Source organism: Procambarus clarkii, chromosome 43 (genome assembly GCF_040958095.1).
Source record: "Procambarus clarkii isolate CNS0578487 chromosome 43, FALCON_Pclarkii_2.0, whole genome shotgun sequence".
Taxonomy (NCBI): Eukaryota; Metazoa; Arthropoda; class Malacostraca; order Decapoda; family Cambaridae; genus Procambarus; species Procambarus clarkii.
In genome coordinates, this window is record NC_091192.1 from 38,736,964 (window position 1) to 38,750,299 (window position 13,336).

Here is a 13,336-nt window from a genome sequence, read left to right on the forward strand (position 1 = left end):
AGGCCTGGCTGCCTCAGTCTCCACCTGTGGACGCCAGGTGTCGCTACGCTGCTGCGGGTTTACACAACGTTTACATAACAGTCTGGCTATTACAACGTGTGGACGCCAGCGCTGCATGGTGTGATCGACACCGTTGTGGTATGTAGCTGCATTTTACATTCCTGTGCCGTATACCCGTCATAATTCATTCTCGACTCACAGTCGGGAAACCTGTCTTCAATTCTTGGGCCGCAGAGAAATAGGCACATTTTCTTTAACATAATGCTTCTGTTCACCTAGCGGTAAATAGGTACTCGGGTTGAATTGAAATTGAAATAAGTTTATTGAGGTAAAATACACACAAAGGGATAAGGTAGCTCAAGCTATTCTCACCCCGTTCAGTACATGTGTTAATACATACATAGACACACATCACAAACAATAAACATATTACCAAACATTCTGAGAGATAAACATATACATTCCTCCCTTACACAAGTAGTATGGTATCTGACGTACACACAAATACTTTTATGACCTAGGCATACTGTATGAACAATTTGGTACTTGGGTGGTATAGGCAGGTGTTGTGGGGTTCCATCATGGGGGGTGTCTGTATAGCGCGACCTTGGAGGGGAGGGCGGGGCTTTGGTAAGTTTTTTTTTTACATATGGAGGTGTGTGTGTGTGGGGGGGGGGTTATAACGGCATCTGTTGGATATAGTGCCCAGTGTCTTATCAACACGAATAATTTAGCAAGAACAGCCATATTTATAAAAAAAAGGTAGATTAATAATTGTTGAGACTGTATAAGCCTGACAGGTATGTCAAGAGGAAGAAGGCAGCAGCTAAAGCTGGCCCCGGCCTGGGCTCTATAGGTGAAACACTGCCGTCGTGTATGGGAGGGGGAGATGGGAGAGAAAGGCATCTGGCGTTACCACACTCCTCTTCCCCCCCCCCCCCCCCCCCCTCCCATCCTACCAAACCCATTCCTCGGGGTTAGAAGGAATGAATTTAGAAGGGTGTATGGGCTTATGAAGGCGTGAAGGATAGATGAAATTGTTTATGTAATAATCTAAGATGAGGTCTGATAAAGACCTTTTGTGCCCTCTGTAATGCTTTTGCGCTACCGCTCACAGGATGAGTATGGGGTGCACAATAAACTAGCCGCCTTCGGCGGCAACAATCAATCAAAAATCATCATACAAATGATGTTGGTAGCTTAGCCATCTAACATGGCGGCTGCGGCCATGCTATTTTACTCTTCAGGTTAATTGTAAATTTATGATGTACCTATTAGTTTTCGTAAAGAAAAACCTTGCATGTAATTAGATATCCATTTTGCCACCCATTGTGAGAGTTTGGCCTTTTAGTATTCTAAGATAGAGAAATGACTGATGCTTTATCATGCATCTGGCAGCCCATAGTTTGTACCAGGCCTATCACTGGTCCTGTGAAATCCTGAAAAACGTGTGCCCCAAAGAATGAGGTGATTTGATAAAATGCTATGCCCAAGATTACCATCCGAGTGCCGGCAGGGAAGTGGTTCAAATAGCTTCGGCTATCACTTCCTTATGTCCGGTCGTGATGGTCAAGCGGATTAAGGCGTCCCTGTACATACCAGTTGCGTTGCTCCTGGCAGTATGGGTTCGAGTCACTTCTGGGGTGTGAGTTTTCAGTTGTATATAGTCCTGGGGACCATTCAGGCTTGTTTGCATTTGTGTTCCTCACGTGTGCCCCAAAGAATGAGGTGATTTGATAAAATGCTATGCCCAAGATTACCATCCGAGTGCCGGCGGGGAAGTGGTTCAAATAGCTTCGGCTATCACTTCCTTATGTCCTGTCATGATGGTCAAGCGGATTAAGGCGTCCCTGTACATACCAGTTGCGTTGCTCCTGGCAGTATGGGTTCGAGTCACTTCTGGGGAGTGAGTTTTCAGTTGTATATAGTCCTGGGGACCATTCAGGCTTGTTTGCATTTGTGTTCCTCACGTGTGCCCCAAAGAATGAGGTGATTTGATAAAATGCTATGCCCAAGATTACCATCCGAGTGCCGGCGGGGAAGTGGTTCAAATACCTTCGGCTATCACTTCCTTATGCCCGGTCGTGATGGTCAAGCGGATTAAGGCGTCCCTGTACATACCAGTTGCGTTGCTCCTGGCAGTATGGGTTCGAGTCACTTCTGGGGTGTGAGTTTTCAGTTGTATATAGTCCTGGGGACCATTCAGGCTTGTTTGCATTTGTGTTCCTCACGTGTGCCCCAAATAATGAGGTGATTTGATAAAATGCTATGCCCAAGATTACCATCCGAGTGCCGGCAGGGAAGTGGTTCAAATAGCTTCGGCTATCACTTCCTTATGTCCGGTCGTGATGGTAAAGCGGATTAAGGCGTCCCTGTACATACCAGTTGCGTTGCTCCTGGCAGTATGGGTTCGAGTCACTTCTGGGGTGTGAGTTTTCAGTTGTATATAGTCCTGGGGACCATTCAGGCTTGTTTGCATTTGTGTTCCTCACGTGTGCCCCAAAGAATGAGGTGATTTGATAAAATACTATGCCCAAGATTACCATCCGAGTGCCAGCGGGGAAGTGGTTCAAATAGCTTCGGCTATCACTTCCTTATGTCCGGTCGTGATGGTCAAGCGGATTAAGGCGTCCCTGTACATACCAGTTGCGTTGCTCCTGGCAGTATTGGTTCGAGTCACTTCTGGGGTGTGAGTTTTCAGTTGTATATAGTCCTGGGGACCATTCAGGCTTGTTTGCATATATATATATATATATATATATATATATATATATATATATATATATATATATATATATATATATATATATATATATATATATATATTAGTATATTTTGGTAGCAGTCTTTCCTGTAGACATATTTTATTAAATATGACCGAAAAAGTAAGATTAATAATTCTAATACGAATTTTCTCAATATTTCTTATGTTTCTTTTCACTGTCGATGGTAATTGAAAAATCAATTCGCCAAAATTCATTTTTATTTCTAGTCTGACGCCACACTTGAACGCGTTTCGTAATAACTTATTACAGTTTCAAAGACTTTAGTTTACACACACACAACTATAACCTGTAAACACTAAACAGAGTTCAAACAACTTCCATTTTATACCTACATTTGGGTGAGGTGATATGTTACAACAGTTTTGGATGAGGTGAAAACAAACTTTCAACACAAGACAGAACACGAAACAATGGGTATAATATTGGGTAAGTTAAAGGGAAGAATGGAAGTAACTGCAAAGGGCCTATTGGCCCATATTTCTTGATGCTTCTATATTGGTGCGGAGTCTTGAAGTGGGCAGAATATAGTTGTGCATTAATTGGCTGTTGATTGCTGGTGTTGACTTCTTAATGTGTAGTGCCTCGCAGATATCAAGCCGTCTGCTATCGCTGTATATATCGATGATTTCCGTGTTTTTTGTTAAGACTTCTCTGGTGATGGTCTGGTTGTGGGAAGAGAATATGTTCCTTAATGGTGCCCTGTTGCTTATGCAATGTTAATCGCAAGGAAAGAGATGTTGTTGTTTTGCCTATATACTGAGTTCTTTGAGGCTTACAGTCCCCCAAGTGGGCATTTGAAGGCATAGACGACATTGGTCTCTTTTAAAGCATTCTGCTTTGTGTCTGGAGAGTTTCTCATGAGTAGGTTGGCCGTTTTCTTGGTTTTATAGTAAATCGTCAATTGTATCTTCTGATTTTTGTCTGTAGGGATAACGTTTCTATTAACAATATCTTTCAGGACCCTTTCCTTCGTTTTATGAGCTGTGGAAAAGAAGTTCCTGTAAAATAGTCTAATAGGGGGTACAGGTGTTGTGTTAGTTGTCTCTTCAGAGGTTGCATTGCGTTTCACCTTCATTCTTATGATGTCTTCAACGAAACCACTGGAGAAGCCGTTGTTGACTAGGACCTGCCTTACCCTACAGAGTTTTTCATCGACTTACTTCCATCCTGAGCTGTGGCTGAGAGCACGGTCGACATAAGCGTTAACAACACTCCTCTTGTACCTGTCTGGGCAGTCACTGTTGGCATTGAGGCACATTCCTATGTTTGTTTCTTTAGTGTAGACTGCAGTGTGGAAACCTCCGCTCCTTTCCATGACTGTTACATCTAGAAAGGGCAGCTTCCCATCCTCCATCTAGTAAGTGAAACGCAACACAGAATTCCGCTCAAATGCCTCCTTCAGCTCCTGCAGATGTCTGACATCAGGTACCTGTGTAAAAATTTCGTCAACATACCTGCAGTATATGGCCGGTTTCAAGTTCATGTCGACTAAGACCTTTTGTTCAATGGTACCCATGTAGAAGTTCGCAAACAGGACACCTAGGGAAGAACCCATGGCGACCCCATCTACTTGCTTATACACGTGCCCATCCAGGCTCAAGAAGGGTGCCTCTTTAGTACAAGCTTGGAGGTAGTTTCCTTAGAATGTTTTCTGGTATGTCAAGAGGAGTACAGGCCGGATCATGATACACTCTGTCCGCTATCATCCCGATTGTTTCCTCCACAGGTACGTTGGTAAACAGTGATTCCACGTCCAACGAGGCTCTTATCCCTGTGGCCCGTGTTCCCCGCAGTAAGTCAACAAATTCCTTTGGAGACTTCAGGCTGAAGGCAAGGGACATAAGGAGTCAGCAAGCTGTTGAGTCGCTTAGCCAGTCTGTACATGGGTGTGGGTATCTGGCTGATGATTGGCCGAAGTGGGTTTCCAGGCTTGTGTGTCTTGACATTTCCTATGTTTTTTTTTTTTTTGAGATATATACAAGAGTTGTTACATTCTTGTACAGCCACTAGTACGCGTAGCGTTTCGGGCAGGTCCCTGGAATATGATCCCCCTGCCGCGAAGAATTGTTTTTTCATCCAAGTACACATTTTACTGTTGCGTTAAACAGAGGCTACAGTTAAGGAATTGCGCCCAGTAAATCCTCCCCGGCCAGGATACGAACCCATGACATAGTGCTCGCGGAACGCCAGGCGAGTGTTTTACCACTACACCACGGACACTATGTCTTGACATAGACAAGAAATAAAAATGAATTTTGGAGAATTGATTTTTCAATTACCATCGACAGTGAAAAAAAACATAAGAAATATTGAGAAAATTCGTGTTAGAATTATTAATCTTACTTTTTCGATCATATTTAATAATATATGTCTACAGGAAAGACTGCTACCAAAATATACTAATATATATATATATATATATATATATATATATATATATATATATATATATATATATATATATATATATATATATATATATGTCGTACCTAGTAGCCAGAACGCACTTCTCAGCCTACTATTCAAGGCCCGATTTGCCTAATAAGCCAAGTTTTCATGAATTAATTGTTTTTCGACTACCTAACCTACCTAACATATTAAGATAGGTTAGGTTAGGTAGGGTTGGTTAGGTTCGGTCATATATCTACGTTAATTTTAACTCCAATAAAAAAAAATTAACCTCATACATAATGAATTGGGTAGCTTTATCATTTCATAAGAAAAAAATAGAGAAAATATATTAATTCATGAAAACTTGGCTTATTAGGCAAATCGGGCCTTGCATAGTAGGCTGAGAAGTGAGTTCTGGCTACTAGGTACGACATATATATATATATATATATATATATATATATATATATATATATATATATATATATATATATATATATATATATATATATATATATATATATATATATATATATATATATGACAATGTCAGACCACGAATCATTCCTTCTGAAGATGTATTTAATATACGAAAGTACTTAAGGAAATTCCTGTTTCATTTTCCTCCGTGGTCTAACATTGTCACATTCTTAATCACGTGTTTATTTTCGTGATATACACACACACACACATATATATATATATATATATATATATATATATATATATATATATATATATATATATATATATGTCGTACCTAGTAGCCAGAACGCACTTCTCGGCCTACTATGCAAGGCCCGATTTGCCTAATAAGCCAAGTTTTCCTGAATTAATAAATTTTCTCAATTTTTTTTCTTATGATATGATAAAGCAACCCATTTCATTATGTATGAGGTCAATTTTGTATTATTGGAGTTAAAATTAACGTAGATATATGACCGAACCTAACCAACCCTACCTAACCTAACCTAATCTATCTCTATAGGTTAGGTTAGGTTAGGTAGCCGAAAAAGTTGGGTTAGGTTAGGTTAGGTAGGTTAGGTAGTCGAAAAACCTTAAATTCATGAAAACTTGGCTTATTAGGCAAATTGGGCCTTGCATAGTAGGCTGAAAAGTGCGTTCTGGCTACTAGGTACGACATATATATATATATATATATATATTATACATATATATATATATATAAATATATATATATATATATAATGGGTTCAGGTACGAACTATGGTGGTCAGGTCCTGAGCCCATTACGTGCCTCTGTAACCATTTCCACCACCGATCACGGGATGGGTATGGGGTGCATAATAAAGAAAGAAATTGAATTATGATAATCATTCGTGTATATTTCAATCTTTCATTTGGTTTCAGAGAGGCGACAATCATGGGACGGAGCCGCAAACTGTCCAGAAAGCTCCTCAAACGGACAGCTGAGAACCGACAATCGGCTGATGAGAAACAGTGTAACGAGGATGAGAAACACACTGAGAAACTCCAGGAGAATGGAGACCTGCAACAGACCGGCGAGCACCAACAGCCTGGTGCTCTGACCAAAACAATAATCCATCGCTGTAACATCTGCCAGTTGACGTTCACTACAACATTGAGCTTTGAAAGACACATGAAGAGACATGAAGCAGACAAACCACATAAGTGCCAACACTGTGACAAGAAATTTGTAACCAAATCTGGCCTCGATATCCACAGAAGAAAACACACAGGTGAGAGACCATACAAGTGTGACAATTGCTCAAAGGCCTTCACAACACGATCAGTACTCATAATGCACATGAGAGGCCACACAGGTGAGAAACCCTATGAGTGCAATATTTGTGGTGCAAGATTCACTCAGAGTGCAACTCAAGCTGACCACATGCGGCGTCATACAGGAGAAGAACAATACCAATGTACCACTTGCCAAAAAAAATTTGTTACGAGAATAAATTATCGTGGACACATATTGGTGTGTCAAAGAAAAAGTAAGATTGAGTGTAAAATATGTAAAAAACTATTTATCAACAAGTTTACACTTAAAAGCCATATGGTTAAGCATTCAAATGAAAGACCATTTGAATGCGGAGAATGTGGAAACAAATTTAAAAGCAAAACTTCGTTGGCAAGTCATCTAAAATCCGTACATTCAAATAAAGAACCTCACAAGTGTGACATATGTATGAAAAGTTATACAACAAGAAGGTCTCTCATCATGCATACGATGACTCATACTAATATTGGCAGATTTCAGTGTGAACAATGTGGAAGGATGTTAAACTCTAAGAGACATGTTCTCCGTCACCAAACTTCACAAAATGGATGCAAGAGAAAGTATGTTTTTAAACCATTCTTTTGTAAGCAATGCGGAGCCCAGTTTACCAGTGACAGAGCCGTTCGCGATCATAAGCACCGGACCCCGGATTGCACAAAAACACTTGTACGTTTCTTATGTGACTTCTGTCGTGAGGATTGTAAAACATACGAAGGACTTGTAACGCATCTGCTTGATCATGCTGAACCTGGAAGGAAAGGTTATGACAACTTACTCAATAGAATGACTCATGGCAAAAAACGTGTCAACCCAGCCTGGATAGTGAAGGTTTACAACTCTGGTACAGTTAGTACGCCGAGAGACAACAGAGCTCAGTGTGAACAATGTGGAAGGATGTTCATCTCTAAGAGTCATCTTCTCCGTCACCAAACTTCACAAACTAGATGCAAGAGAAACTATGTTTTTAAACAATTCTTTTGTAAGCAATGCGGAGCCCAGTTTAATAGTAACAGTACCGCTAGCCATCATAAGTACCGGAACCCGGATTGCACAAAAACACATGTACGTTTCTTATGTGACTTCTGTCGTGAGGATTGCAAAACATACGAAGGTCTTGTAACGCATCTGCTTGATCATGCTGAACCTGGAAGGAAAGGTTATGACAACTTACTAGACAGAATGACTCATAACAAAGAACGTATCAACCCAGCCTGGATAGTGAAGGTTTACAACTCTGGTTCAGTTAGTACGTCGAGAGACGACAATGGTGCTCACATTAATATCGATCAACGGCAAGCCACAAGCGTCCCTACTGACCATACACCAGCTGTTCACAAGAACACAGCTGTGGACCATCAACGAGGCAATGTAGACGAACACAAAACAGCTGTAGATCATCACGAAACAGCTGAAGATCATCAGAAAACAGCTGTAGATCATCACAAAACAGCTGTAGGCCATCACGAAACAGCTGTAGACCTTCGCAAAACAGTTGTAGAGCATCACGAAACAGATGTAGATCATCACAAAACAGCTGTAAATCATCACAAAACAGCTATAGACCTTCGCAAAACAGCTGTAGACCATAACGAAACAGCTGTAGATCATCACAAAACAGCTGTAGACCTTCGCAAATCAGCTGTAGGCCACCACGAAACAACTGTAGATCATCACAAAACAGCTGTAGACCATCACGACACAGCTGTAGACCATCACGACACAGCTGTAGATCACCACAAAACAGCTGTAGACCATCACGACAGAGCTGTAGATCATCACAAAACAGCTGTAGACCATCACGACAGAGCTGTAGATCATCACAAAACAGCTGTAGACCATCACGACAGAGCTGTAGATCACCACAAAACAGCTGTAGATCATCACAAAACAGCTGTAGACCATCACAAAACAGCTGTAGATCACCACAAAACAGCTGTAGATCAACACAAAACAGCTGTAGATCACCACAAAACAGCTGTAGACCATCACAAAACAGCTGTAGATCACCACAAAACAGCTGTAGATCACCACAAAACAGCTGTAGATCATCACAAAACAGCTGTAAACGTCTTCTCTCAGGATACGTGTTTAACTAGTGAAACTAATTTTGAAAGCATAAACACGAATGATAAGCTAAATAAGGATGAGGGAAGAAAATATCTCGGAAATAATGAAGCATATTATGAAAATGCAAATGAAAAACCTCACAAGTGTGACATATGCATGAAAAGTTATACAACAAGAAGGTATCTCATCATGCATACGATGACTCATACTAATATTGGCAGATTTCAGTGTGAACAATGTGGAAGGATGTTTAACTCTAAGAGACATGTTCTCCGTCACCAAACTTCTCAAAATGGATGCAAGAGAAAGTATGTTTTTAAACCATTCTTTTGTAAGCAATGCGGAGCCCAGTTTAACAGTGACGCAGCCGTTCGCAAACATAAGAGGAGGACCCCGGATTGCACAAAAACACATGTACGTTTCTTATGTGACTTCTGTCGTGAGGATTGTAAAACATACGAAGGACTTGTAACGCATCTGCTTGATCATGCTGAACCTGGAAGGAAAGGTTATGACAACTTACTCAATAGAATGACTCATGGCAAAAAACGTGTCAACCCAGCCTGGATAGTGAAGGTTTACAACTCGGGTAAAGTTAGTACGCCGAGAGACAACATTGGTGCTCACATTAATATCGATCAACGGCAAGCCTCAAGCGTCCCTACTGACCATTCACAAGTTGTGCACAACAACACAGCTGTGGACCATCAACGAGGCAATGCAGACTATCACAAAACAGCTATAGACCATCTCGAAACTAGTGTAGATAATCACAAAACAGCTGTAAACGTCTTCTCTCAGGATACGTGTTTAACTAGTAAAACTAATTTTGATAACATAAACACGAATGATAAGCTAAATAAGGATGAGGGAAGAAAATATCTCGGAAATACAGATGCATATTGTAATTTAGACAGTAATCACGTGAATGGTATATGGGGAACATGTCAAGATCTTGACAACAACTATATTTCAACCAGGGAACTGCAGGTGAGGGATAAATGTGACATAGAAGTGGTCAAACATGCTTGTGTGATGCAGAGAAGTTATCCAATGATTACGGAAGCAGAAGAAGTGGGTTTGAAAGAGGAGGAGGAGACAGAGGATTATAATTTAGAAAGTAAACACATTGATGGTATATGGGGAACATGTCAAGATCTTGGCAACGACTATTATTCAACTAGGGAACACAAGGTGAAGGAAAAATGTGACATAGAAGTGATCAAAGATGCTTGTGTGATGCAGAGAAGTTATCCCATGATTAAGGAAGCAGAAGAAGTGAGTGTGAAAGAGGAGAATGAGACAGTGGAGAAGTGGGTAGAAGAGCCGGAGATGCAGAAGACATCAGATAGACAGTTCCTAAAGAGCACCTCACTCCTCATCGTCAACGGCATCACCACAATCAAGCGTGAAGCGTGTCATCCTGCTCCTCACACTTCAGTACCTCATTATTGATCATATGTTCGACCATCCAACAACTGACTACCTCACAGCCTCTTGGCTACCTAAGGCTTGGCTCTCTTGTACTCTATTACCTTTATATACGTTTATCATTAGAAACAAATGTGAGAACATCTCACATTTGTTAGTTTACGTCTCATTTAGTATTGTCTTAACTCCATTTTATGTATAACAAAAAATTAACTGAATTATATTAAGTTTTGCCTGAAACGCTTTGCGTATTAATGGCTTTATTTATTATCATTAATATTATTATTACTATTATTATTTACACAAGCAGATCACACTAGCGTGATATATCAATGAGAAAAATTGGAGCAAGAAGTACTGTGGATTCGATTGAATCTCATGTTGTATAACTTTTACCATGTTGTGGTCCAGAGGTAAGGTGCATGGCTTGGGAGTACCCAGGTCGAGGGTTCAAATTTATTCGAATTTCGGATATCTCTTTCTCCTCTCGTAGAAAGGAGTGAACCAAGTATACTACTCTATACTAATAGATATACCAATTAGTATACTAATTGGTAAAGCAGGAGAAGTAGCCTCTTTCATTGAAACATACTGCTGTCTGTCACTAAGGTAAGATTGCAAGTACTGTAGGGAGTGGCCTCTGACTCCATAGTGTTGGAGTTTGAGAGAAGGTTAATTAATGTGGTTAAGGGTCAAAAGCATTACCTAGGTAAATAAATAGACCAATGTGGTACACATTTTTGTCAAGGGCTGCATGTATTAGGTTAAGCATATTTATAAGAGCATCATTGGTGCTTTTATGGGGGAATGAAGCCATATTGGCTTGAACTGAGAACAGTATATTGTGTTTATCGAGAAACGAATAGAGTTGTTTGTATATGAGTTTCTCAAAGATTTTGGACAAGGTGGGAAGGCCTGATATTGGTCTGAAATTCTTGATTTCGGTGAGATCTCCACTCTCATGGACTGGAATGACTTTAGTCATTTTAAGAGCATCTGGAAAGTCTTGGAGCTCCAATGATTTATTGTAGAGCAATGCTATTGCAGGAGCTAGAAACCTTGAGAAGTTTTTATAGATTAGGGTTGGTATCTCAGAAGGGTTACAGGATTTAGTTTTAAGTGACAGGGTAATATAAATATTATATGAGGAGTTAGGTGGGGACAGGTACAGAGGCTCAAAATAGTTGCCAGAGGTAATCGCTCACATTACTTGGGGGAGCTGGGAGGTGCCAATAGACGAAAAGAAACTATTGAATTTAGTAGTCGTGTCAGCGCAGTTGATAAAATTCCACTATTTCCAGCTAGGATTATTTTTTTTTTTTTATCCAAGTTCTTCTTTGACTCTAATATCTGGGAAATAGTATTCCATGTTTTCTTTTTGTTACCTTTTATAAATTTAAAATTATTTTCATAGTGGGTTGTCTTGGCTTTTTTTAATATCTTAGAAAGCAGTGAGGAGTATTGCTTAGCCAGTTCTCTGGGAATGATACCAAGCCTGCATTTCTTCTCATATTCATTTTTTTTTATTAATTGAAGTAAGTAAAACCTCATTGAGCCAATGGTTGATGGCACTTTTAGTTGTGACTTGCTTACTAAGTAAAGGACAGTGAATATTATAGAGGCTTAGAGTTTTGCGAAGAAATGTCTGCACTCTTAGATTAATATTTGTCATATTTCCAAATTCCGTTTCCCAGTTTATGTTACCGGCAGCAGCTGTAAAGGTACTTATGGAAGCTTCAGTAAGCAGTCTAAAGCTTGTTTTCTTTGTTTGAGGAGAAGGTTTAAAAATGTTAGGAGAAATGTTGGGTAGTGGTCTGTTGTATCATCAGTGATTATTCCAGAGCTTAGTGGAGAGGTTACGGTAGTCCAAATGTGGTCAAGGGTGGAGGCAGTTTCAGTAATTCTCGTGGGTTTAGTAATCAAAGGCAAAAACACACAGGAGTTCATACAGTTGAGGAAGCTGGCAACAAAGGGGTTACCTGGCTGGCAGAGGTCAGTATTGAAATCTCCAGTTAATTTTAGTTGATTTTTGTGAAGGTTGTTCATTATTATTAAGTTTCTAACATTCGAATTTAATTCAGCTAATTTAATTCAATGTATTAGAAATTCTGTATACTGCTCCCAAAGTTAAGTTAGTGTTCAGGCCCTTCAGTTTGAAGTGATAAAAATATACTCTCCATGGGTAGATTTGATAAGTTTTGTGCATGATATATTCTTTTGGTAATAAATTAAAATGAATGAATTAAATTATTGGTGGACCGCCACCTCTCTGGTTAGGGCTACAGTTGTGGATAGCAGAATAATTGGGAATATTATATAGTTGGTTAATGTCATCACTTAACCAGCACTCAGTAAGAGCAACAAAGGAGAATTGGTAGTTGAGTGTTTACAATAAGGTACCAACATCATCATGGTGTTTGCCAAAGAGGCCTTACATTGATGTTAATTAGAGACACATTGATGTTAATTAAAGATACATTGATGATAATTAGAGACACATTGATGTTAATTAGAGACACATTGATGTTATTTTAAGATACATTGATGATGATTAGACACATTGATGTTAATTAGAGACACATTGATGTTAATTAAAGATACATCGATGTTAATTAGAGACACATTGATGTTAATTAAAGACACATTATGGTTATTTGATAATAAATTGTTGGCAAGTTTTGCTGTATAGAACTTACAGTTGTTATCATTAAATTGATGATTGTGATAGACAGTAGATAAGAGATTCAGTTGAGGGTTATTATAGTTGAAAGTAATTCAGTTTCGAGCAGCCTATATGTCAGTGTTCTGTTTCCCGTGAGTTTGTTTACAGGACAATTTATATTTTTATATCTAACTTTTACGCTATTTATATTACTAAATAAATTGTTACTAATTT

General features: G+C 39.4%; 1 protein-coding gene across 1 annotated transcript; it reads left to right on the plus strand.

The window, feature by feature from the left end:
• LOC123755811 (zinc finger protein 62) lies at positions 1-13,336 on the plus strand. Its single transcript, XM_045738655.2, has 2 exons — positions 1-138; positions 6,549-13,336. The coding sequence occupies exon 2, from the start codon at positions 6,562-6,564 to the stop codon at positions 10,462-10,464; it is 3,903 nt and encodes a 1,300-aa protein (XP_045594611.2). The 5' UTR covers positions 1-138; positions 6,549-6,561; the 3' UTR covers positions 10,465-13,336.

Bases quoted from the DNA above. Each gene is read 5' to 3' on its own strand.
- LOC123755811 (XM_045738655.2), top strand. From the start codon at position 6,562: ATGGGACGGAGCCGCAAACTGTCCAGAAAGCTCCTCAAACGGACAGCT.